This window comes from Pezoporus occidentalis, unplaced genomic scaffold (assembly GCF_034315485.1).
Source record: "Pezoporus occidentalis ecotype Australia unplaced genomic scaffold, CSIRO_AGI_Poc_V1 ctg6, whole genome shotgun sequence".
Classification (NCBI taxonomy): domain Eukaryota; kingdom Metazoa; phylum Chordata; class Aves; order Psittaciformes; family Psittacidae; genus Pezoporus; species Pezoporus occidentalis.
Window position 1 is genome coordinate 8,680,308 of NW_026915943.1, and position 25,902 is coordinate 8,706,209.

Here is a 25,902-nt window from a genome sequence, read left to right on the forward strand (position 1 = left end):
AGACTGGGGTAAAAAAGCAACACTGGATTTCTCCTGTGTTAATGAGCTGCCTCCTCTCTCCTGTGCGTGCAAGCGCACACATGCACCACTGTGTGCAACACAGTGATTACAACATACTCCAGATTGTAGGACAATACACATTGGAACATACACCAAGCACCGAGCTGAGACCTCAGCCATTAATTAGCGCTCTGCAAAACATGTCACTGGGGAGGTGATGTTATGAAGTGGCCAGGCTGTACCAAAAGTGAAGGAGTGCTTCATTAAACAGATTCTGCTGCTTTGTTTGCTCCCTGGATTATTCATTCAGGGTGATTTATCACCGTTTTGCCATAACTAGCAATTAGCAGCTTTTGGGGGAGAAAAAAACAAACACAATTGCCTGTGCTACTAGCAGGGCAGGAGAGTGTTACGTGACTTTGGGAGTCCTGCAACATCTATGCCTCCTGCCACCGACCAGTACATCCATTAAAGATTGCTGTCTTCAGAATATGGGCTCAGCTGGAAAAGCTCTCTACTGGAAGCAGGGCTACTGCTTAATACGGTGGCAAGTATCTTTTCTGTATTATCACAAAAGCAGGATTAAATTCTCAGGGTTTGGTTGGAGAATGACTTTACCACAGACTGACAAGGACAGGGAAGTAACAATGGCTGTGCATGTGACATTGCTCTGATATATTCCTCTTAAATGGTAGAGACTTCATTTCTTAATATGATTTTATTTAGTTTCTGAAGCGTGCTTGTGTACAGCTGCATTCAAACACACACGTTTACCCTCACCAGCATGTGTACGTTTAATGCCAACTCTGTTAAATCTGCATTTTCCAAAGTTTCCCTCATTTAAAATAAAATATTGCCTTTTTCTGTGCTTCCTTGGCACGTTTCTTAGACACAGGTGTTTCTGACCCCTTCAGGGAAAATGATACATGATGCTCCATCTGCTGTAGATCCCCAAAGGCTGTGCTGACTCCCAGGTTTCAGCGGTTTAAGGAAACTCATTTCCAGAGCTGCAGTCACATAGAAACCATGACTTTTTGCCATCTACCTTTCTGGGATACACTGAAATGGAAGCAAACACACACAAAATTGGGGAAAGATCCCACTAAACTGTCAGTCTTAGCTAGCAGTAGAAATTGCTGCTCCAAAGTTGGGGGGAAGGGGGAAGAGTATTGTCTGCCTCAGTTTCTCAACTTTCCACAGTTCAGGATTCTTCCTCCCTGCTCTATCACTGTGCTTCCACCAAATGACAGTATTTCTCCTCCTTACAATTGCCAAAAAAAAACCTGTTTCCCTTTTCTTTAGGTCGGTCTCACATCCCAGCAGAGCCCCCTTGTTTCGTACACTTGGCCTCCTACCCAAATGGCCTTTATTTATCTAATGGCTTTGGATTTTCTAACACTTTAGCATTATGCTGTCCCCCTCTGCGGGGCTGTGCTTTTTCCCCTTACCAGCTCTGCATGGCGAGGCTGGAGCTGGGTGTTTTATCTGGCACACTTTTTGCCCTTTGCTTGCTCCCCCATGGAAGTATTCCCGGGCAGACATGTCGGCAGCAATCCCTGGGAAATGGGAACAATATACAGTAAGAAGCAGTTGTAAGACCTAAGGAGTCCAACATAAGGATGCAGTTCATAAAATCAAATTGTCATCCATAAGCTGTGCATAGACCGAGCTTTAGCAAATTGTCACATATGCTCACACCTCACACTCAGGCACATATGTGTGTGGAGGGCCAAAGCGTGATGCGCTGAACTGCCCACACCATGCTGAGTAGTTTATGTCTGTTGCAAACAAGTCCTTATCTTCTACTGAATGGTTTGTAACAGCCCTGTTATAACACTGTTGCCCTTAGTAGTCCCAAATGTTTTCCAGTGTGTGTTTAAGTCAACTGCCTGTGAACTTTTCTTGGTTCTCCATAGCGGTGTTAGAAACACTGTGTGTCAAACTGAGGTTGTCTCTAATAAGCAATTTGTATAATAACCTGGAAACCAACCATAAGATAAATAGAATCAGGTCACATATCCCAGCTGACACCTAGGAGAGATGAAAATGTTAGCTACAGTAGTAATGGCTGAGTTTGGATATTATCCATCATTTATTTTTTGTCTGCCTCTGTTTCAAGAATGCATCATCTGATATGGTCATTTTAATACCATAAAGTTCTTCTGTTTGTTGATAGCCTTATAAAACAGAAGTTGGGACACCCTAGCAATGAACAGGATAATGTTATACTAAGGGCAGGGAAGGTAATGAGGCCAAACAGCTTTACTTAGAGTGTTGTAGGTGGTGCGCTGGATGTAAGGAACGTGAGTTAAAATTTAAGACTGCTTTCACGATGATTTAGTGTTTTCACCTTTTTGCAGATATCTGGTTATTCATTAGTTGTCCAGGCAAGAGACAGCGGCACCCCTCCTTTGTCTTCGTCTGTGACGGTCAACGTGGACATTTCCGATGTGAATGATAATGGCCCTGTATTTACTCCAGCTAACTATACCGCTGTAATTCAAGTAAGTTTATCCTGCACATAAGAAACTTCCCCGAATTTCAAAATACAAAAGCATTTGGTTTCAGTTAAGTAGCTTTTGATGATGTATCTGCAAAAGATGCATTGAGTGATCTTATCTAAAGGAAAGTATAAACACATCTTTCTTAAGTCTTTGGTGAGTTTCTGTCTGCTGAGGCTTCTTAACAGTCACGCATTTTACCATTCATCCTTGTTGTGCCAGGTACTCTGGCCTCAAAAAGTCTGAACTGGGATGAGTCTGCACTTTTTACACCTTGCTTCAGGGTGTTAGACTAAATGGTTAGCCAGTCGTGATCAGACACAGTATCAGGCAGAGCTCATCTGTCCCTGGAGATGTCTCTGCTGCCCATCCGTGCGGCACAAGAGGCGTCAAATAAATGCTTCTTGAGAACTGCCATATTGAGCAGAGAGCATTTAGTTGAATATTCTTGCTAGTGAAACATGTTATTTTATGATTGTGATATATGTGTCATTTAAATCCTTTTCTTTATACACTGTGTATATGTGTAAAGGAAAATAAACCAGTGGGCACAAGCATTTTGCAGCTGGTAGTGACAGACAAAGACTCTTTTCACAATGGCCCCCCTTTTACCTTCACCATCCTCACTGGCAATGAAGAGGAGGAGTTTACGCTGGACCCTCACGGCGTCTTAAGATCTGCAGTCATCTTCAAGCACATGGTGGCAACTGAATATGTGCTCTGCGTACAGGTATGGCTTGGTTATTGCATCTGCATAGGAAGAAAAACCCTCATCGTGGTAGTTCATCTGTACATTGCCTATATGGGTTGGTTTTAATTGACTGTATTCTATGAGTAAATAACATGCATTCCAGTTTACAAGAACACAATATGGTATATTTCCTTTGAAGTCCTTAAACCTAATTTCATATAAATATAAATAGGCAGCCAGTGACCTTTCCAATTTCCTCCACATGAAATGAATTTCCTGAGCAGCAGCCATTATGATTTCAGATTTTCATCTTTTTTTTTTTTTTCTGTAGCTAAGTGAGGAAAACAAGCAAAAATGCATCCCATACTGATAAATACACCACAGAACAAGTGACAGCAAAATATTGTTCTAGGAAGGACAATCACTTCTGCTTTTTAGTCATAAATTTCATCATAAAATTTTGGATGCCTACCAAGAACTCATGAAATCACATTTCCAAGGTCAACTTAGCTTTTAAAGAATGTGAAAATAAGATATGCAATAGAAGTCGAGCTCAAACTTACCTTTAGAGTCATTGTTGGGGAACTTGGTAACCAGGGTAATTTTGATTACAGAAAACTGTAAATCCAAAAGGAATTTGTCCACGTTTCTCAGGCCTGCCAGAGAAAATGTACTAGGGTTCATTAAATAGGCAAGTCTAAGGAATGAACAACACCTCTTTGTTGAAATGGGACATGGTCCTATAAGCTAAGTCTGAAATGCAGGCTTCCTCCACTTTCTATGCTAGATTTGATTTCTGTAAACACAGCCTGTCTGCTCCTTTACATTAACAGCATTTAATCCCAGCAACATCCTCAGATAGCTGCAATTCAAAAACTATAAGCTCTGACACTAATTAACAGTTGAAATTGAAGTGAGTTTTATAAGTTTGCCATTTAATATTCCTGAAACCTATTTTTTGAGCCTTGTAGGAAAATAAAAACAACCCTCACCTTTCATTCTTACCATGCCCTCATCCTGAAATAACCTTCTTTCAGGACAACTTACTAACCAAAGTTCCAGTACAGCCAAAATTTGGCATGAGAATTAAATTTAAGCTGCATCCTTTAGCTATATAGATGTAAGTATGTCATATAAATGAAATATTAGATCACAGCATTCGAGATGCACCAACATGTTCAGAAAACCATGCTGTTAGATTCCAGAGGCCTAATTCCCAATATTATTTTCTTTAGGGATTTCTGCAGTGAAAATATAATTTATAGTTTCCTGCTGTGTATAGACCATAGAAATGTTTCTTTCCATTCATATGTGCCAGAGTGCTGCTTTCTCCTTCTTCATCTCACCTTCTCATCCTCCTCTGTCTTAGGTTTATTACAAAGTAATGTTAAAATTGAAAGTGGAATGGGAAGTAATCTCTTTGCATTTATGTGTGTCCGCGTATACATAAAATCGTTTTTAAAGGACTTCAGCCAGCCCTTTTAGGAGTTAAGATGAATGAATGAATTTTAGAATGTCTTAGAGTTACTAATCCTTTCCTAGTAATGTCCTTATTACTGATGCCATCCTGCTTTTGTTTTGTTATTCAGCTTGTAAATTTTCCTCCCCATGTCCAAATACAAAGATCTTTGAATGTGTGCTACATCTCAGCCCAGTGGTAGGAGTGGTCTTTTCTTCTCTAGAGCAAATGAATGTGTGAAGCAGTGTATCTTAATAGTGACTACAATGAAGCATTTTCCTTAGTGCAGGAAAGGGTACTGATTCAAGTTTGCACACCTTTCTGTCAAGATGGCCTTGCATTTTTCTGTCATACTTGCTCTTTTGTTCTCTATAAAAAAGTTCAAATGATGATATCGTACGTGCTCTTGGTCATACAGTCATCTGTCCAAGTGCAGTGCTGCTCTCATATTTTATCATTAGTAACAGCACAAGCACCCTATTTAGTTTTTGGAGGGTGATAAATTTCATTTACTTCATGTATATTTCTTGACTGCTTCAGGTAAAGTATGCTTCAGGTAAAGTAGTACAGTGCTCTGAAAATCTCTGAAGTCTCTCACATCCACACAAGTTAGGCAGGGTCTGAAGCACCTTGGAGCACACCAAAGCAATGCACAGACTGATGCTGGTATTTCACTGGGCTTAAGTCTCTTTTCCAGGGTAGAAGCAAGCCCAGACTCCATCTGGTGCAGAATATACCACACTGTTGGTATATTCTCTGCTGTGAAGACGACAGGTGATAGCTGCGGGATCCTGGGAACATTTCAGTTTAAGTAATGAGACATTCTGCTGACACATTTCTCTCTGCAATCCACTTAGATGAGATATCTGTGCTTCCCTAAAGAATTTGTAAGTTCAGCTGCTAGAAATGACTGAGATTTTTCTTTACATACATATTTTTCAAATCCATTTGGGAAGTTCTTTTGAGCTTTCTTCAGAATTACTGATGCTGTGAAGATACGTATAGCAAGAAGTTCTGGTTGCTGGCTGTGTTAGATGTGTGGTTTATTGTTTGTTTGTTTTGTGTTTTCTCTCCTAAATTACATTAGGCAAAGGATTCTGGGAAGCCTCAGCAGGTTTCCCACACCTATGTTCAGGTGAGGGTCATTGAAGAGAGCATTCACAAACCAACTGCCATTCCACTGGAGATTTTCATTGTCACCATGGAAGATGATTTTCCTGGGGGAGTCATTGGGAAAATTCATGCCACAGATCAGGATGTGTATGATGTCCTCACATATACATTAAAATCAGAACAGAAAAGTTTGTTCAAGGTCAACAGCCATGATGGGAAGATCATTGCCCTTGGAGGGCTCGATAACGGCAAGTATGTCCTGAACGTCTCTGTCAGTGATGGCCGGTTCCAGGTCCCCATTGATGTTGTGGTCCATGTTGAGCAATTGCTACAAGAAATGCTGCAGAACACGGTCACCATCCGTTTTGATAATGTTTCCCCAGAAGACTTTGTGGGCCTTCACATGCACGGGTTCAGGCGTACCTTGCGAAATGCAGTGCTCTCCCAGAAACAAGACAGCCTACACATCATCAGTATTCAGCCAGTGGCAGGCAGCAATCAGCTTGACATGCTGTTTGCAGTTCAGATGCACAACGGTGGTTTCTATAAGCCTGCCTATTTGATTCAGAAGCTTACCAATGCAAGGAGACACTTGGAAAATGTGATTCGTATTTCTGCTATCTTGGAGAAGAATTGCTCTGGACTGGATTGTCAGGAGCAACACTGTGAGCAAAGTCTGTCTATTGATTCACATTCCCTGATGGCCTATAGCACGGCACGAATTAGTTTTGTGTGCCCCCGCTTTTACAGGAATGTGCGCTGCATGTGCAATGGTGAGTACGGCTCCCTCTTCCCCTCCCATCTTTGCACATTATGCGATAGGATCCGTTTTATTCCTCTGATGCAGATTAGAAGGGGCATTTCAATTCAGTCCGTTAAAGCATGACTGGCTGATGTATCGGGGGAATTGATTTCTCAGGCTCAGGAAGAATTGTTCGCGTTTACTAATGTAAATGGAAGTTGATGAACTTTGGCCTTTTACAACAAAGACCTCCTTGCTAGAGGCTCTGTAATCAAAGACATCAACCAACTTCAGGGGAAGGGAAGAAGGAAAGGGAGAGAAAGGGAGGGGAGAGGAAGAGATGTGTTTTCCCACCCAGTTGGTGCCACCACTGGAATAAACCTTGGAGTGTGACCATAGCAGAACATCCTGGTCTGCAGCAATGCACCAGCAGTATCGAAGGAAAAGGACACCTGACCTGACCCATGCAGGGTGAAAGGCCTGACCATTAATGCTATAGTAGGTGACAGGGTGAGTTTCTGGCTGCTCCACATTTTGGCAGAGATTTCACATGGGCATGTATGACAAATAGACTCAAAAGCCAGTCTTCCTCATGATTCCATACTTGGAGTTTAAAACCTCAGGCAGTTACAATAATAGTTCTGTTTCTTTTGTTTGCCAGGCTGTTTGCTCCGCATTCCATTTCATTTACGAGCAGAGAGAAAAGCTGCTGTAAAATCAATACATCTAAGTCTCCCTCATCTTAAGTGCACATGCACACATACACACACACAGAGCAGCACAAGAATGCCACAGCCATGTCTCTCAGTAACCAACCTTTGTTTTTGCAGCAGTCAAGCAGGACTTGGTGTCCTACCTATACTGCCATAGATGTTCAGTCCTATAGAAGTATCAGGTTTCTGTATTCGAGGTATTTTCATGTGCGTTCAGGAACAGACTGGTCCATTTTTAAGTAATAGCACTGCAAGTTTCAAACAGATGTATTACAACAATAAGTGACACCTGAAAGGTTCTGAAATAAAGGATTTTCACAAGCTTAAAGAGACAGTGCTGCACTATCTTTCAGTTGAGTTCAGGGGCTAGTGCAGGAGCACTGTCTGCAAAATACTTTCATATTCCCCAAGTCATAGCTTTGTCTCATTTTCATACCAAGAAATCACAAATCTTCATCTCCATGGGGATAGTGATAGCCCTCACTGTCAGAAATGGGTGTTTTGGCAGGCAAAATTTTCACTGTTTATAATTTCATTTCACTACTTATTAAAGTCAATAATGATGTATTATTCCCTTCGGATACTAATAGTAGATCTGCCACATAATCCCTTATCTTAACTCAAAAAAAAGGGACTTTGCAATGCAGTACAGTTCTGATCCAGCAGCTCCCTCCCTTTTGCCTCCCTGCACAGCAAGTTTGCACTGGAAGCACAACAGTTCAGCTGGGACAGTGATTTCCAAATTTGCCCGTCATGTACCAGCCAATCCACAAAACACATGGCAGGCTGCCGGAAGGCAGTGAGCTTCTGCAGACTGCCTGTGATCCCTGGCCTCTGGACTATTTATCATGGCCTTCAAGACTGCTGTATGGGAGCAGTTGCAACAGGCAGCTTGTCCTGGTCCAGCTGGAAAGCTGGAAGGGTTCCCACAGGTCCCGTTTGAGCCACTATATACTGATTTCCCATGGGTGATCCACAGGACGCAGGGTGGGGTTGTGCATCACCAATCCATCATCCCGCCTGTAATAAAAACGTGTCCAGAGGTGCAGATTGGTGTAGCTACTGAAGAGGTGAAAGCCTTCATGCCTGTTACTTACATGGAGCTAAGAGATCTTGGTGGGAAGTTTTTATTTTATACCCCGGGGTTTGGCTTTCTCTGCATTAGTTAATGCTTCAGCCTCTTCTACTGTTTTTAATTAAAGAAGCTACAAGAAATGTTTTGGTATTTAGGTAAACACACACTCACACACTGTTTTATCACATAGGACGTAAAACAGACTTCTGAGGGTATGTTAATTAGATTATGTGTGTATAGTTTTGCTTTCATGAAGGCTAAAGACTAGGCCCACTAAAAGTTAGAAAAATGCAAATCTTTGATCAGTAGCTCTTGCACATGCAGATAAATGCAGTACCTCAGAAAAAAGTGCACAAAATACTAGCATAAATCTATTTGGGCTTGTTTAATAAGACAGCATTAGCAGTATATTATCAATATAATAAAAGTATTCTACTTCCTTTGTTACTAGAGTAGTTTCATGTCCAGTAAATATTCATAGCTTGCATGAGAAAGCCATTAAATATTGCATGTTTTCCAGAGATCTGATTCAATTATGACCCAGAAAGCTTGAGTTTGAACTAATTCACTCATTCTTGAAATATGTATCATACTTGGAGTGGTTTTCCCACTGGCAGATGTCACAGATATGCACAATTTATGCATGCCAGCTGTGCATAACTTACCTAGATTACCTTTGTGAGCAAACGGAGTTATCTAACGTGAAAACGCAGGCAGCCTGTAAAAGCAGGCGGTGGGTGAACTTGGGAGGTTCAGCAGCTCAGGTCTGGACAGGTAAGTTCTAAAGTTCAGATGCATCAGTCTAAGCCTTCAAAATCAGTAAAATTGAACTGAAGAGTTTTACAAAAACAGAGTTTCTCCAATTTCTGGCTCATCTGCTTGTGTGTGTATGAAAAATACTGTAACAAACTGGGGTTTGTTTCAGTGTGGCTGTAGCGGCTATGCAGCTGTCACAACATCTCTCAGTGCTTGAGGGAAATAAAGGTAGGAGGACTGGAAGAAATGTATTCATAACAAATAGTTCTCATGACATTTTCAATTTTTAGAAGCAAAAATCTGTTCCATGTTTTTATTTTTTTCATGATGTAAATTCTTTTGCATTGAGACAAAGATGAAGGGAAGAAGCAGGTCTTGTCAGAGCTACTTTGATGTAGCGTTGTTTGGTGTTATAATCTTACAAAAGTGAGGTTACATTAATAAGTTTAAAGGAAAGGGCTGGATTGAAATCATCTTGACAAATGTGGCTATATATTTACATCTGAGCTGGTCACTCCAGGCCCCATTTGCAGACAGTGGAAAGAATGAGGTATTTTTAATGATGTGATACATCTCTCCCTAGATGTCTAAAATCAGTTGGATGAATCATGCCCTAAAGTTAGATGAGATGAATTCCATTTCAAGTGTTTAACATGGTTCTGGCTTAATAGTTTGAAAGAATTTTTCTAATAGACACAGAAGTGTTCAGCAAAAGTGCAGGCACTTACATCCACATTATTTAATCAAGAAACTAGCAGTCTTGGACCAGTTTCTTATGAAACCAGGTAATTCTAACTTTATGCAACCACTTCAAGCATTTTGTGAATGTTCTGACAAAACATTGTCGTGTGTCATCACTGACTGTGATGATGTGCTATTGATACAGGACTTAACCTTCAGAGGTCATTTGTGTACTCAGCCCCACAGAGCACAAACTGCACACTGCCTCTTAAAGAGTCCTGGGTGCTCTTCAGGATTGCATATCAGGAACCCAATTCCTATGTGTATAAAACTGCTTTTCACCTTTTCAGGAATGTGTCTACATCCTAGGCCTTAAGTTGGCCTGGCAAGGTAGTCAGGAAAACTGAAGACAAAAGTGCCTGTGCTTGGGACCAAAGATCTGCAGATAAATGTGACTGATCCGATTTTGCTATAGTTCAACACTACACATGTGTAAGGAGAGATGTTTCTCCCTTAGAATATCACTCATTTTAAGGCCTGTGAGCACTCTCGTATAAAACATGGGAGAACTGAAGCATGAAGTGAGGGCATGACAGTACAGTCAGGGCGAGAGGGAATTGCTGTCTATCACTTAATGGTCTTAAGGGAAGCTATAATCAAGGAATGGGTGGAAGAGGTCAAATGTCTCAGTTCTAAAACTGGGAGAGAACCTGATTCACTAGGACATGCTGTGTGACACAGTTTTCCAGGAGCACTTCAGCTAACTGAAGCCCATGACTGACCTGTGCAGAAATAAGTTTGTGGTATCTGCACTGATATGTATACAGTAATCATCGCTTACAATACCTGGTCACCAGGCCCCAAATTGCAGCTCATGAGTTGACAGTCTTCCCTCCCCACTAAATTAGTTATTAGATCGTTTAAAATTAACAGTTTGGAGTTTGCTTTTTGTGTTTTCTGGGACACTGGCCTTCAAGAGTCATCTTTCAAACTTTCTTCTGCAAGCAAGAGAAACAGACTCTTTGTTAAGTATTCATACGGATTCAGGAGAATGGGCCTAGAGAAGAACACCGAGTATCACAAGGTTCAAGTTATAATTCTTGAAGCACCCATTTTCAAAATATATTTATAGTCCTGTAGGTGATCCTTCTTTGGATGGACAGGAATGAAATGTCTCATTTTGCAAGGGAAAAGTGTTTTCTTCCTTAGTATACTAGTAGGAAGATTGTAATACTTTCACCTTATTTTAGAGAATTAAACGGCAATGATCCATCACAATCAAGTGGGTCTATTCCACCTTTTTTTGCCATGCACTGATTGATGCTACCTCATGTGTCTCTGTGATTCCTGATAGAGCACAGCTTTATTAATACTGTGAGTTTCAAGTGAATGCCATGGATTGCCTGGATTTGCCTGCAGAAGAAGAAAAATATCAATTCAAATCTGTATTTCTTGAATCTCTTATTGGATGGTAAATAGACTACTCTTTGGAGTGGAAATGCGACATTAGAATAATTGCATTTAAACTCACGCTATCAATCTTTGATGTGGGCAACGTAACCTTGAACGATTTCACAAGTTTGCTCCACGTAGTTGTGAAATCAGCCTGAAAATGTGTGTTAGCTTGGGCAAGGCAATAACGCAGATTCTGCACTTACAGCCATGCAGGCAGACATAAAGCATTTCTTCTCCCAAGTCTGAATATTTAAAAGAGTCTGTGACAGCTATGAAATCCTGCTGCAGCAGGAGGAATAAAAAGTTGATTTGCTTGTAGTTTACCAAAAGAACTTTTCTTGGTCTGCCAGGATAAGCAGTTCTTTAGTGTATCTATCTCCACAGATGTGCTAAATATGTTAGATCCTTTCCATATAATTTTTTGACTGTGGAAGGATAGCTCTGAAGTGCAAATCAGAGTTTGAATCAGCTAAAAAACCTGGCAGAGATGGATAACAAAGTAAGCTGCTGCTTTATTGCTGAATGTCAAAGATACAGGCATAGGTTAGGGGATGTGAAGATTTGTGAAGTCACATTTGGAAATCTCAGTGTCCCTTTGTGCATTCCGACACTAATGAACGGTGGGACTTTTGTCCAATGACTTATCTGTCAGCTGTGGAGAGGCTCACTTGAATTACAGCCTCAGAAAAGGCTTAAGTGTGTTCAGATCTGTACAGCAGAATGATGTGTATTTGTCACATGAGAGTGAATTAAAATAGCTGAAAACAAATAGAAAATACAAGGCAGCCTATAGGATATTTAACCACTTGTTACAATTTCATAAATAATTTTTACTTGCCATTGAATTCCAAAGGATGTTGGGGGGCAGAGGCTGTTTAAAAAAAAACCACCAAACTGGAGAAGGCATCATATTCTTGGTTAAATTCTGCTGATCTTACATTTAAATAGAATATAGTTCTGCAGTGCAGAATCCTATTAAATGACATTTGTTTCTTGATTCTGTAATGCTCAAAGTGTGACTGCATATTGCAGCTGTTACTCCTGTTAATGCTACCTACTAAAGTGATTAATAAAGATTGCCATGCATCATTTTCTAAGAGCGCTACAGGCAGTACTGTAAATCGTTTACTGCATAGACCTCTCAAACAAATGTTTGACAAAGGAGGCGAGGATGTTAAAGATTAAATTGACTGTGCTGTACATCAAGCAAGACATTTACAGTCATTGCCATATTTGTAGTCAGCCCATGTCCACTTTGAAACCTAAAGTGGTAATTTTTCCAGAAAATACAGTGCCAGGTGATTTCAGCTATGCTTGCTATGAGCCTGCTTGACTTGTATGAAAGTGTGAGAGCAATAAGATTCTTTCTTTCATTACTTTCGGAGATATACTCTGTGACAGGTTGATTTCCTCCTTTATAAATTGTAAATAAAATACATGTGCTCAAAACATAAAGTAGTTTTGAATATGATAAGGGTTGGTCCTGCAATAAACAAGTACTGCCAATATTCAGAAAGTGGTGGGTAGAAAGGTGCTGACTTTTCGTTGTTAAAATCATCACCTGCATGTATTAAGTAAATGAATTTGATAAGCAAAGCGAGAGACACCTGTCCATTCCCAGCAACTGGCATTCACTGCTGAAGTTCTGGCTGCAAATCAACAGAAGCAAGGGCAGGAATGCCTTCTTTCCTGCACTTAAAGGCTACCCTCATAGCAGCTGCACACAGATGTCCACCAAGATGACCCAACATAGACCAAAAACAGCAACCAAAAAAAGGCTGACTGTTGTGGAAGTCATCTGTTCCTGAAAGTTCATATATTAAGCTGCAATAGTTGTACTGGGTTTTGCAGATATTTTCAGATTAGGGCAATTAGAACATACTAATTTAGACACTCTGAGAAGTTATATAGAAGTTACAGCCAAACCCTATGGAATGCAAGAAGTTCCTTTGATACCAACAAGCTTCAAAGTAAGCCCTTAACATACTCAGCTTGATAGATGTTTAGAATTTAGGAGGCTTTGAAGAACCTTAATGTAATTGTGCCATGCAAATATTTTAAGCATATTTAAAACTTAGTATTCATCTATCCCTTCAGATTACTTCCTTCTACTTACAGAAGTTAGCAGTAGTTCTGATTCACCTATTCTTGGGTAAAATTAGATTCCATAGTAATAAAAGATTTCTAGGAAAAAATTGACACTGGCATTCAAAATAATTTTACCCAAATTCTGCTCTTCCCTAAATACAAAAGGAAATACAGGTAGTTTACCTTATTTATAATTACAGACTGCAACTGCCTATTTAGAATATTGAGCTGCTTCTTTCTTCTATTAGGTAATGTCAAGGAATACAGTCAACTTATTCTTGATTTTCCAAATTTGTTCACTTTCATTTCTTAGCATCCAGAGCAAGTCATCCACTTGATTCTTCTTTTTTTTTTTCCCTGGATATATGCAATTCCAGATACAGCAGGACTTGTGCAGTCACACACAGAGAAAGGAGGATAGGTTTTGGCAGCCTGGGCAAGATGCACAATAGGATGTGAGACCTCAGAAATGTCAGGAGGAACATGGGAACAGGGCAAGTTTGCCTAAGCTGTACAGTCAGGCTGGTAGTGTGTGTGTCCTGTGCAGTATGAGGATGAACAGCCCACCTATCATTCTGTAGCTCAGGGATGCCTTTTTCCTGTCTCCTAGGGAACGCTACCTCCTTAAATTTGCTTCTCGTGGGTGTCCTGCAGCAAAAGGAGTACATATCTTCAAGTAAAATTTTTTTCCTCATATCTCTAAATCCCCCACCCAGGAGGCTTTGTGAGAAAATGAATGGCCCAAGAGCCACAACACCAATTAGAAGACACTTACCGCTCATAACAGTTGTTTTTCGTAGTATGTTGCCATGGGTTTTAGGGCAGCCGTTGAAGAACTGTATTGGTTTTGCTACATACTTATTCAAAGTATGTCTTTTCTGTGAAAATTGGGGTGGGTTTTTGTTACTAAGCCATTCTTTGCTTGTACTGAAGTGTGAGATCAATAAATGTCTTTCATTGCTCTTGTATTGCTCCAGATCGTGCTTTACACTGTGTATCCCTGACAGTATTTTAACTTATTGCAGGAGGACTCTGCCCAGGGTCTAATGATCCCTGTCTGGAAAAGCCGTGCCCAGGGGACATGCAATGTGTGGGGTATGAAGCTAACCGGAGACCCTTCATCTGTCAGTGCCCACCAGGGAAGCTTGGCGAATGTTCAGGTGCCTGTTACAGCAGTAAAGGGGGATATACTTGAACAACAAAATGCTGCCATTGTCGTTTTGTCGTTAGAGATGCCACTGAAGTCAACAGAAGATGTACTACTTAACCTTTCTCAGCACTGGCACTCAGTGTATCTGTTTATAAGCCCTGTGCAATACTTGTCTTTATGGGGCTGTATGAAGATAGTGCTCCAGTTTCCATTAGGAAATTCCCACTGACTTGATTGAACCACAGATCAGTAAAACAGGCTGCTGAGAAAACAGGACTTTTCCTAGAGAGTGGTATGCCAGATGTTTTCCTGCCATGGGCAAAGCTCTATAATTAACTCTTCTTCTTACTATTTAGATTGCTGAAATTCCAATCTTTATTAATGAAAACATTATACCACCCCCAAAAGAAAGTTTGAGGATGTTTGTTAGTCCTCTGCAGCTGTGTGGTTCCTGGAATATGGTCGAAAGCCAGTGAAATGGAGCTTTCTGTTGACTTCAGTGAATCCAGGGCTGCATGATAGAGGACATGTGCTATTTCCCTGATGAAAACACAGCAGATATTGAGCTGTATAACTGTGGTCCTGGGCAGTGATTGAAGAGAACTCATTGCAAGGTTTTGGCTGGCATCTGCCCACACCTAACTTCATACCCTTAAGTCAGCTGCCTGATGTAGAGACATGGTTTTTCTGACTCCCTCTGTTATGAGGTGAGAGGGGTGTTAAAGGCACTGAACACTTGGAGAAACCTCTCTTTTTATAAGTATGGAGAAATAGAACTTTCCTCCATCCCATGAAAAAATATTTCTTAAAAAAGTACAATATGTTTTTGTAGTAGGTGCCAGCTTTCTTCCCCATTACAGTTGGGTTTTATTTATTTCTTCCTAGACATTTTCATTAGCTCCATAAATTCTGCAATTAACTTAACAGTTGAGGAATTATTTCATGTGTCGCTAAAAGAACGTGTGTCTTTTGAAAATGGTTATTTCAGGCCACACTTCCCTTAGCTTTGCTGGGAATAGCTACATTAAATACCGGGTTTCTGAAAATAGCAAGAAAGAGGAATTCAAGTTGGCTCTCCGTCTGCGAACCCTGCAAAGCAATGGAATTATAATGTACACCAGAGCGAATCCCTGTATAATCCTGAAGGTAATTAAAATAACTTTTTTTTTCCACAGTTGTTTTTCTTGATTATGTATATTCTGCTGGCTGTTAATTTGGGGAATGCTGTTCTCATTTCAGCTGCAGATGAGAAAATGAAGTCTAATCTGTTTCATGCTAACAGGGAAAATGAATGGTTTCAACAATGGCAGCTACAACAATCAAAAAAGCAGATTTTTAATGGTACTTTACTTGGAAAATGATCCATTGGGTGCTGTTCATTATAGAAACATGATGTTTGTCTGCATGCAGGAGCCAGTCTGCAGGAGATCTAAGATTTGGCCATTTGTATCATAGAATCGTAGAATCCCAGAATCATAGAATCCCTTTGGTTTGGGTTGTAAGGGACATCTCGTTCCAACCTTCTTGCAGTGGGCAGGGACACCTTCTACTAGGCTGTGGTTCACCGACTATATGGTCCACTTAACCATATCTTCAAAATCATGCCTGCTGAGACAGCTGTTCTTCCTCTGTGTCTGTGCCCATGGTTAGAGGATATACCTCACTGTTATCAGACTGCTTAGAACATGTCTCCTACTGAATGTGATGATTTCCGCACACTGTGAATTAAGATTATTTGTTGAGAGAGGCATGGAGTAGCTGGAGATTGATACCTAATCGATATTTCATTGATAAGCTCTCCATCCATGTTTGTTCTTTGCTGGATTTCTGTGGAAGGCAGGTATCTGCTGGATGGAAAGGGAGTGTGAGGCTCATTCAAGAGCCTGGATATATAGTATTTCTGCAAGAGCCTCTAAGGTACAAAATGAAGACATTGACTTTTGTAACTCAGCCATATCCTATAATTCAGCAGTGGGAGAAATGGCACAGAGCCTTTTGTGTCTGCATTTGCAATCTTCAGAGTTCTTTTGGCTGAACGTTTAAATAATGTTAAAATGGCTAGATGAGTTATTAATGGGCAAGAAATAATTTTATAGCTGTTAGACTGAGATATTTCATGAACAAGAGTATTGTCATTCACTGGGGACTCTGTTGTTCAGATTTGTACAAGATGATTAAATTGTGCTTTGAGGCACATAGAAATGCACGGTTTGAACTTTTCAGTATACTTTTGTTGTTCAAAAAACGCAAAACAAAACTGCAGGTTTGATGGCCTTTGAAGTCTTCATCATGGTTGCTTTTAGCATATATCAGTAGGGAATGTTTGCAATTCTGAAGTTTTGCAAAACTTCAGTTTGGAAAAAATACAAATGGCCCTGCTGGAAGGTGCCACTTGAAAACAATAGGAGTTGATACAGAGGCAGACTGAAATGGAGTTAGAATGATGATAGAATTTATTTTGTTAGAGTTTAGTGTATAAAACTATCATGATTAAGAAGTGCAGCAAGTCAGGTCACCAGCTGCTGGGTGGAAAACTCCAGTTGAAGCTGGTAAATTTTGCTGCCAAAAGAGAAAAAAAAAAACATGCTCTTTGAAAAATACTGTAAGTAAGAGAGGTTCTCATTGCAGTCACTTAGGCTGAGTTTTGAGTTTTGGGGTAGGAATTATGTGTTTTCAGTCAGCGCTCCACACGATCTTAACCATTTTGCCTTGAAAGATACTAGTAGCTAAAAATAATACTTGAAGGAGCAGTGACAAGAGCTGTGGCAGCTCTGCTCTGATCTCCAAGGCCAACCTTCAGCTCATGCTGTTTTGTTTTCTAACTCCGAAGGATTTCCAGCTCTGAACCCATGTCAAGAGGCACTTAGTAGAGAGCTTCAGACTCATGTGTCCAATGAATGAGGTCCAGTGTGGTGAATGGATGCAAAGACTCCGTTTTCTTGCATGCGTTGAGCAAGGAAGGACACAGGGAATTCCCTCCCTGAGCCTCACACTTAGCTTTTAGTTAGGGCAGGATTTCCTGTTGCGGTGGATATGTCCTCTCCCCAGGTCTGGCCCTTTGCTTCTACTTAAAGAAAAGTAAATCGTTACATTCATCATGCTTTTTTGAAGAAATGGCATCACTTAAAAGGTCAGGAATTGCTAGAGTTTTGTTTGTGAAGGTCATTTAGCAGAAAATTATCAGACTAAGGTCTCATGAAAGTGCTCTATGGCAGATGGATGGCGTTATGCTCAAGAGATGTAGGTGGCCATAGCAGGTCTCTTTAGGGATGGCAGCTGATTCATGAACTGTACTTCAGGTATCCCTAACTCAGATGTTTTCAAGCAAGTTCCACTTAGACTTTCTAAGCATGTGTTTTCTCATTTGTAAACCAGAAGTAGGGCTTTTTATTTTTTTAACCAGGTACGTATGTTGTGAGATAAGGAGGCACTCGGAATTGAGGCCATTAAGTAGATTACTTAGAGGTCTATAAATGTGAAGTTGTTATCGTTTGAGCATTGCTTTCAATTAAATTAAACATGAGGAGAAGCTTTCCAAATAGAGGATAAAGGATGGGATCCTGTGCTCTTTTGAGCACTCTGGCATGTCTCCAGCAAAGCACTTAATCACTTGCTTAACTTCCCGTATTTGAAGGCAATTGGAACTACTCATATACCTTAATTTTAAGCACATACTTAAGTATCTTCTGGACTAGCAGCAGAGGGCCAAGCATCATCACTGAGCATCAAACAAAGGCAAAGGTGGAAGAAATTTAGACCCACCATATAGCCTGAACCTATAGAAGGGCAGGCAGAAAACACCACCACTATTGGGACATATTGTGGCATTGATTTTTTTTGAAGCAAGTCTCCCATTGCAGTCTATTTAGAAATTAATGCTGCAATATGGTTTTCGGTGTTTTAAGTGACCAGCTTAATTTTGGGAGCTCATACATTTGTGGTAACTCCAGGGATGGAAATATTTCATAGTCATAACACGATGTCCTCCTTGGATGAATAATCAGTTCCACAGAGCAAACCACTCATCTACTACTTTGCTGAAAGTGTACTAGCTACATTGCAGCAATACAATATAATAAGGGTGTTATTTATTCAGCTGTTTCAAATAAAGCAACTCATCCATCGATTTTGAGAGGTTGGCCATTTTTTTTGTTGCTTGCTCTTGCTTTTAAGACAATTGAAGCAAAATGAGATGCAGGTCAATGGCCTTTTTTTCTATTTGAAAAGATGAGGTATGTCAAAAAACAGTATCACCATTTCCTTTTTCCTGTGTAGCATCTATCTAGGAAAAGTAAGATTTGACAATTCAAAGCATTACAAAGCTATTGCAGAAGAGAATTCCTTAATTAATTTCATTTCTTTTTCAAGGAATACAGTGGAGATTTTGCTTTGATTTAGTGTGAGGTGTCACTGCCCATGGCAGGGGGGTTGGAACTAGATGTACTTAAGGTCATTTCCAACCCTACCTATTCTATGATTCTATGATTTTTGAAATGTAGAGGATTAAAAATAGGGAAAGAAAGACTTTCCTATCGAACCAGAAATGTAGCTGTTAAATGGTAAAAAGCATATGTTCCTCCGTCCAGGCAGTTAACGTGGAACTTTGCATGGTTTAGTTAAGTGTGTATTATACATTTTAATGCATTACTGCTGCATGGCTTATGCCGGATAAGACTGAAGTTTGGATATGATCCCAGTTATGGCTGGAGTTGAAACGAGTATTATTTTAATTAAATACACCGTTTTACACAAACGAACCTGAAATGTAATTCAGCTAACGAAATATTTCCCCAGATAGATTAGTAGGCAGCATGCTGTATCCATGGTGTGGGACTGCAGAGGGACTGTGTGAGCCGAACGTGGTCTCAGAAGGAACATTTCATCATTTTATTACCTGTGTTGATACACAAATATCGATGCTGGCCAAACATCTTAGCCAGGCTAATATTCTAATGTAATTTACAATATGTATTTGGCTCAGTTTTTCTCATTGAATGGAAACTGTTGAAATGTAACAGATTGCATCAGCTTTTGGAGCCTTCTGCATTCTTTGTACTTCTCTGCAGGTGAGGAATTTTGTGTCTGTAAGAGCATACACACTTAGGTATGCATTGACCTCACTGTCCCAGTAGTTACAATGAGTGATAGTGTAGCTCAGAAAGCTTTGAGAGGTGGAAGCTTGGTGGGAATTTTCTGCCCCCCCTAGGATGCAGCAGCATCTCTCTGCTTTCATCTTAATGCAGAAGGTCTCTGGCTGCATTGGTGAAGGGTTGCAGTTTGATCTCTCTGGTGTGAGATGGGGTGACTCAAGCTCTCTGCTGTGTTGCATCACATAGATGGAAAAAAAAGCAGTGCCTGAACTAGGAGCCCAATGCTACCAGCCCTCAGTCAAGCCAGTCATCCCACTGAGTTTACTTTCCAGATAACTGCTGAGTCTGGACAACAGCATTGAACATTCATTGAATTCCCATACTATTTGCTCAAATGTACCTCATTTAGTAAGAGCTTAACTTGATGTTCAGCATTTCTCGGTACCAACGGCCAGGCTATAGTCGAAGAACCCCCTCTGAGGATTGAACAGTGTCCCTGACATCAGAGCAGTTATGAATAATGAAGGGAACACCAGGGATTAATCAAGGATCCAAGCTTGAATTCTCCTTGCTTAGGAAAAGAGACATTGCTTTGACCTGTTGAGTGGAGAAACCTTCTTCTCCCTGCCCAGCCAGGCTTGCTCCTAAGGAGGAAGGACAGCAGCCCTTTGCAGTACCCTCTCTTTGCCAGCTTTTCCTGCCCTTCCTCTTCCTCCTAGAGGCACGGGGCCATCAGGGGCAAATATTTCCTCCCTGCCCCATTACTTCAAGGCCTGTGACCATCTGATTAATGAAAGTACTTTTATGGTCCCATTGCTAGAGGTGTCTGGGCATGTCACAATCTTTAATGTATGTGTCCATAAAGCACTGATTTGAGGTAGGGAAATGACGTTATCCTTCTTTTACTGATGGAGACCCGAAACTAATGACTTGCTTGAGATCTCAAAGGAAGAGTGCTGCAGAGTGTGGATTCCTATGCATATCTATCATACCTTAGGCTAGTACTGTAAGCGTCAGACCATCCTTTCCATCTTTCACTCCATCCTGAGGTGGGGGTTCCTAGTGCTTTTTTAATAAAAGGAAGGAAGCAAAGCCTTTCAGACAGTTTGTATTTACTGTGTGTTGCAGATCATCTGCTGGTAAAAAGAAATAAAAGTGGGTGAGAAAGATGGATAAAACATATTTTAATGGCACATCTTTTAGATCATCATTTCCCATACAAATGGTGTAATATTTACCCCAGGTGCTCACATGCAGTGTTGTATTTATAAAGATAATTGGAAAAGCATGTTCTGTGAGTAAGGGTAACACACATGCAGGCAGTAGGTCCTTCAGGGTATAAGTAGTCTTAGGGGAGGTATATGTATATTATACACAATCAGTACAGCAGTTTCTATAGGAAAAAGGCTTTTGAGGTAGAAGCAGTTTAATTGCTTATCAGATGATGGCTGCTTTTCAAAGTGTAATATGTTGGCATATATTTTTCTAGAATATTGATTTGTGTTCCTGTTGAGCCAGACCACATTTTCTGAGCAGCTTCTGCAAGGTTTGTGGACTGTTTTGTTGCACAGGGAGAAAAGAAGCTACTGCTCCATCTCTGGAGAGAAACCAGCTCAGTTTGTCAGGGCATCTTGTTTCCTCCTGAGCCAAGGCTTTAATAGCCCAATTTCAATATACAGAAATAGTTTACAGGTGAGGGTAAACAATTTGGATCTTGTAAGAGAAGATTTTCAAATGAAAAATAAGCCAGAGTTATATTCCCATATATCCATTAGCCATTTTTGATTGAGCTCTAGCAGTACCAAGCAATATCCATCCCTCAAGCATGTAGGATTACAACCATAGTTTTAATTTCTTCCCGGTTTCATTACATCCTACAGGTCAAAGACTTCAGAATAGCCAGCTGTCCATAGCAGGGGCTAATTCTTGCTCTTCTGGCTTCATGTATATCGCTCTAACACCCCCTATGCCATGTGTAGGTAGCTGGCATTTATAAGGACCTTATCACATGCTTGGAATCTCTGTGTTCCCCCATCCAAGTGATTGCAGAGCAGTGTGGCTTACCCCCTGCATGCCCAGTGTGACTTGGCTTGAGGTTATAGCCAGTCAAGAGACTGAGGTTCGGAGTGGAGAAGGAAGTCCAGAGATCATCAGAAGTCAAGATTTTACCCTTAACCTTTCTTCAAGTAGTTTTATGAACCTCCAAGGACAGTAAAATGTTAATAATGGCAAGACAGCACAGTCTGCTTCTGTAGATTAACGTTTACCTTCAAGCCACATCAGAGAAGAGTTTGAGCACCATTTCAGACACATGCCAGGGGATGTCTCTACCTAACACAGTATCAAATGACTATTCATGCCAGAAGTGGTCAAAAAAGGCCAAAGAGAAATGTACACAATGCAGCCTTCTCACATCTGCATTAGCCATGCAAGTTTAGCAGGCCACCAAAGCTCAGTGGAGGGGTTCTTGCACTGACAGCTATGGCAACTCTGCTCTGCTAGGGGAGAGCAGTAGGGTTGTGTACAATGTGTGCTGCAGGGAGGGATTTGAAAGGACACAGCCCCTGAACTTTTCAGGGGGATAAGTAATGGGACAGAACTGTCTCAAGATGGGGTTTGCAGAAATAAATAGTTCCTAGAGCATGACATAAAGGTAAAATAATTGCAAGCTTTCGGAGAGCTTGAATTCAATTAATGTGTCATAAGAAATTATTTCCAGCCTTGTCAGCCATTTTAAACTTATCTGCCATCTGTTAGAGAAGCCTAAAATCTTTGAGAAAACTGCTAATCAGGAAAACAGCACTTCTTACCTGTTCCCTCACTCTGTATTTTGCCTGCCCCAGCAGGCTACCACAGATTTTCCCTTTATGAAGACTACAGATGGGTGAGGAACAGGAGGGAGTGTGAGAAATTCTAACATCATCCCTAAAGTCATCAACCCAGCATAAATATGAGGCAAGAAAGAAAAGTGCAACCATCTGATATCATCTGTGAGATACACACAGAGCATGAAGTATAGCATACTTGGAAAATACCTGACTTCAAGGCCAAGCAGAATCTTATTGTTGTACTTAATGAAACTGGACTTACTAATCTTAGGGACAAATCTGCTCCTCACTAAGGTGCTCCAAAAGATTACAGAGGCACGGGATGTGTGCATGAGCAGAGCACCCAACATCCCCATCTGAAAACAGTGGCCACTGACTTTGCTACAAGCATTTCTCAAACACACAGATGTGGTTCCTTGCCTTTTGGTAGCATCAGCTGCCAGGAGGAGAATCACAGCATACGGCTGTATGGTGGGACTTGCTCAGAGAGACGCAGCTGCTCAGCAGCAGAACCAAGAGCTGAACATGGGTCTTGCAGTTCATGCCCAGTTCAGTGAGACATATCAATATCCCAGTCCTTGCCTGTGTTCTGGATCTATATGTTTTCTGTATTTTCAGTTTGCCTGCTTTAGCAGCTTTAGGTGAATTCTAAGCTGATATTCTCAGGTATTTTTTGGTGATGATAAAGGCACAGCTTTTCGCTATTTCAGTGCCATGTATGAGAGAAGCTTTAACACTGTGTAGAGACTGTCTAGAAGTCCACATTCTCTGTGCCAACATATTACTGGAAAAGTAATAGTGCTTGAAGCACTTTGATTTCTGTTTCTCCCCCCACAGACTGTCGATGGCAAACTGTGGTTCCAGCTGGACTGCGGAAGTGGCCCGGGAATCCTGGGAATTTCTGGCAGGGCCGTTAATGATGGAAGCTGGCATTCGGTCTTCCTGGAGCTGAACCGCAATTTCACAAGCTTGTCCCTGGACGATAGCTACGTGGAGCGCCGCAAAGCCCCCCTCTACTTCCAGACTCTCAGCACGGATAGCTCCATCTACTTCGGCGCCCAGGTCCAGGTGGATAACGTCCGCAGCCTCACTGACAAGAGAACGACACAGGTCTTGAGTGGCTTTCAGGGCTGCCTGGATTCCGTTGTCCTCAATAACAACGAGCTGCCGCTCCAAAACAAGCGCAGCAGCTTCGCAGAAGTGGTTGGCCTGACCGAGTTAAAGCTTGGCTGCGTCCTGTATCCTGATGCTTGCGAGAGGCATCCCTGCCAGAACGGCGGCACCTGTACCAGCGTGCCATCTGGTGGTAAAAATTTTGCATTACTTTATGAATTTCCCCACACACACACACTCCCCGTTTTCCTCTATAATTTATTGCCGGAGATGGTTTTATGCCGCAACATGCTTGAAAAAATCTCATGAAGTCCATAAAACTCTGATAGGTATTGCAAATTGTGTAAAAGCTGTTTTCTCTATAAATAACAGTGGAATGGCACCCCTTCTCCTGTTCCAGGAGGAAATTGATTTATTGGCTGTTAGGATAATCCTATTTCTATAGAAACCAATAGAACTAAAATTACTGTAATGCTCACTTGGATTTTTCAGGATTCATTTACAGCACCGAAGGCTGTACACAAAGATGGTGATTTCAAACATCCATCACAGATGCAATGGCACTGTTGCCTTTCTCTGGTTCTGAAGCTGTCACAAATAATTACTGAGCTGTCCACAAACACCTAGGTCCTTTTGTGAGTGAGTAATTTGATTACATGTCTACATGGAAAATAGCGAGTCAGCCCCATTATAAACCCCCCCTAGAAGTGTATTTTACGGCCTCCTCAGAGGCCTGAGTGCTTCAAGGTCTAAGTAATATTATCCAGAGTTTATAAGGACATTGATTTAAACTGTGCTCGTGTTGGAGTTTCCTATCCAGTTGTTACACGGTGGCTTGTGTGATTTGGTATGAGTGACTTACTGCCCAGTAACGCAGTGCACAAGTTACCAGACTGTAATATCAGTCAGCATCTTAGCAGGAAAAAAGCAAATGGCATACCTGTGGGAGATTCCCTCTAGGGCCGTTCTGTCTGTTCAGTGTACAAGTTTCCCTTCCAGTTCTCTGTATTTTATTATCAAGCAGCATTGCTCACCTTTTCTGATAGACCGAAAATTCCTCTGAAAGGGAGGATGCTCAGCAGAGAAGTCTTCTGCAAGTACAGAGCTTTCCATCCACTTACTGTCAATGGTTTTGGTCATGGCTCCCTCGGGAAGTTCCTACTACGCTCTTTTATTTATAGGGAACATTTAGCCACTGTCCCAGGGCTTTCTGCTTTAATGTGTCCATGCAGTTCCCTTCTGCCCATAAATATTATTTGTTTTAGGTGTTGCTCTCACGTTTTCTTTCTGACCCCCCTTCCTCCCATAAATTTTTCTGAACTTTAGGAACTTCCTAAAACTTGAGAACAGTTTAGTTTTCCAGGCTGAAATCCAGTGAGATCTGAGCAAAACTGGCAGGCAGAAGTTTCTCATTTGGATAACCCAGCCCTTGTAGGGTAAACCCTGACAGTGTGGATTTTGTGATGCTGAGCTATCACAGCTAGCATCTCCTCTGGATCCTTGGCTTTCATCCAGCCACATCTTCTCCCATGCCAAGGGAAATGGTGCTTCAGGAATGCTATCAGCTTTGCTGTGGGTGAAAGGAGATGGGAGGACAATTGGGAGAAATGAAGCACAGCAGTGGCAAGCCAGAATTTGATGCACAGCACAAGGACAAATGTTGCTGTTTGTGTGTGTCTTTGAGGGTCTTCATTTACCAAAGGAAGTTAAAAAGAGAGTGATACACAGCAAGGGCAAAAGTAAATCCTTCTGAGGCAGAAGGATGCTGCAGCCACTGAGAGAATTGCTAAGCAAGATTATTTAAATCCCTAGGAAATACAGCTGTAATATGTGCATGAATGCAACATGGCTTTGATTCAGACTCCATACTTAATAAATGAGGTTAACCATTCGCCTAGCATCCTAGGAAGCATGAGAACAGCTCTTTCTATTGATTTTATTTCAGTCTATTTACAGTATTGCTCAGCAATCTCGTGTTGAGTAAATTGAAACCTTTCTAACTAAAGGCTTTACAGTAATTCTTTCTTTCCCAGCGCCACGTACATGCCAGTTCAAACTGAGGGGAGATGAGGGGTGGGGGAGAAACAGGCGGTGCTGAAGATTGGACCCATTTCAGTACCGGAATGGCACACACCATTTTCATGTCAACATAATTCGCTGCTGGAAAGCAGGCACGGAACTGATTTAAGTTGCCTGCGTTCCTGCCTCGGCGAGGGGCACGTGCCCTGCAGGGATGTTTCAGCTGCCTGCCGCTAAAATCTGTCTGCTGTTTTTACTGCCTCAGCAGTATATGTAAATAAAGGATTGTTATAAAGCCATAATTCCAGGGCAGTGGGCCCTGACTGTACGTTGGTGGCTCTGCAGCCCAGCCCACAAGGACAAGGCATTTTTCTTTCCACCAGCAAAGCGATGCCGTTGGTAGTGTCCTCCATATGCAAAAAGGCCAT

At 41.2% G+C, this 25,902-nt stretch overlaps 1 protein-coding gene across 9 annotated transcripts in view; it reads left to right on the forward strand.

Moving 5' to 3' along the window:
* FAT3 (FAT atypical cadherin 3) overlaps positions 1-25,902 on the forward strand; it is a 413,096-nt gene that overhangs the window by 362,555 nt on the left and 24,639 nt on the right. For all 9 annotated transcript variants that reach the window (XM_062639304.1, XM_062639310.1, XM_062639307.1 and 6 more), the window contains 6 exons: positions 2,361-2,504; positions 3,034-3,231; positions 5,739-6,537; positions 14,300-14,434; positions 15,413-15,570; positions 23,180-23,648. In XM_062639304.1, coding sequence (XP_062495288.1) covers positions 2,361-2,504; positions 3,034-3,231; positions 5,739-6,537; positions 14,300-14,434; positions 15,413-15,570; positions 23,180-23,648 — 1,903 coding nt within the window. The remainder of the gene's footprint in view (positions 1-2,360; positions 2,505-3,033; positions 3,232-5,738; positions 6,538-14,299; positions 14,435-15,412; positions 15,571-23,179; positions 23,649-25,902) is intronic.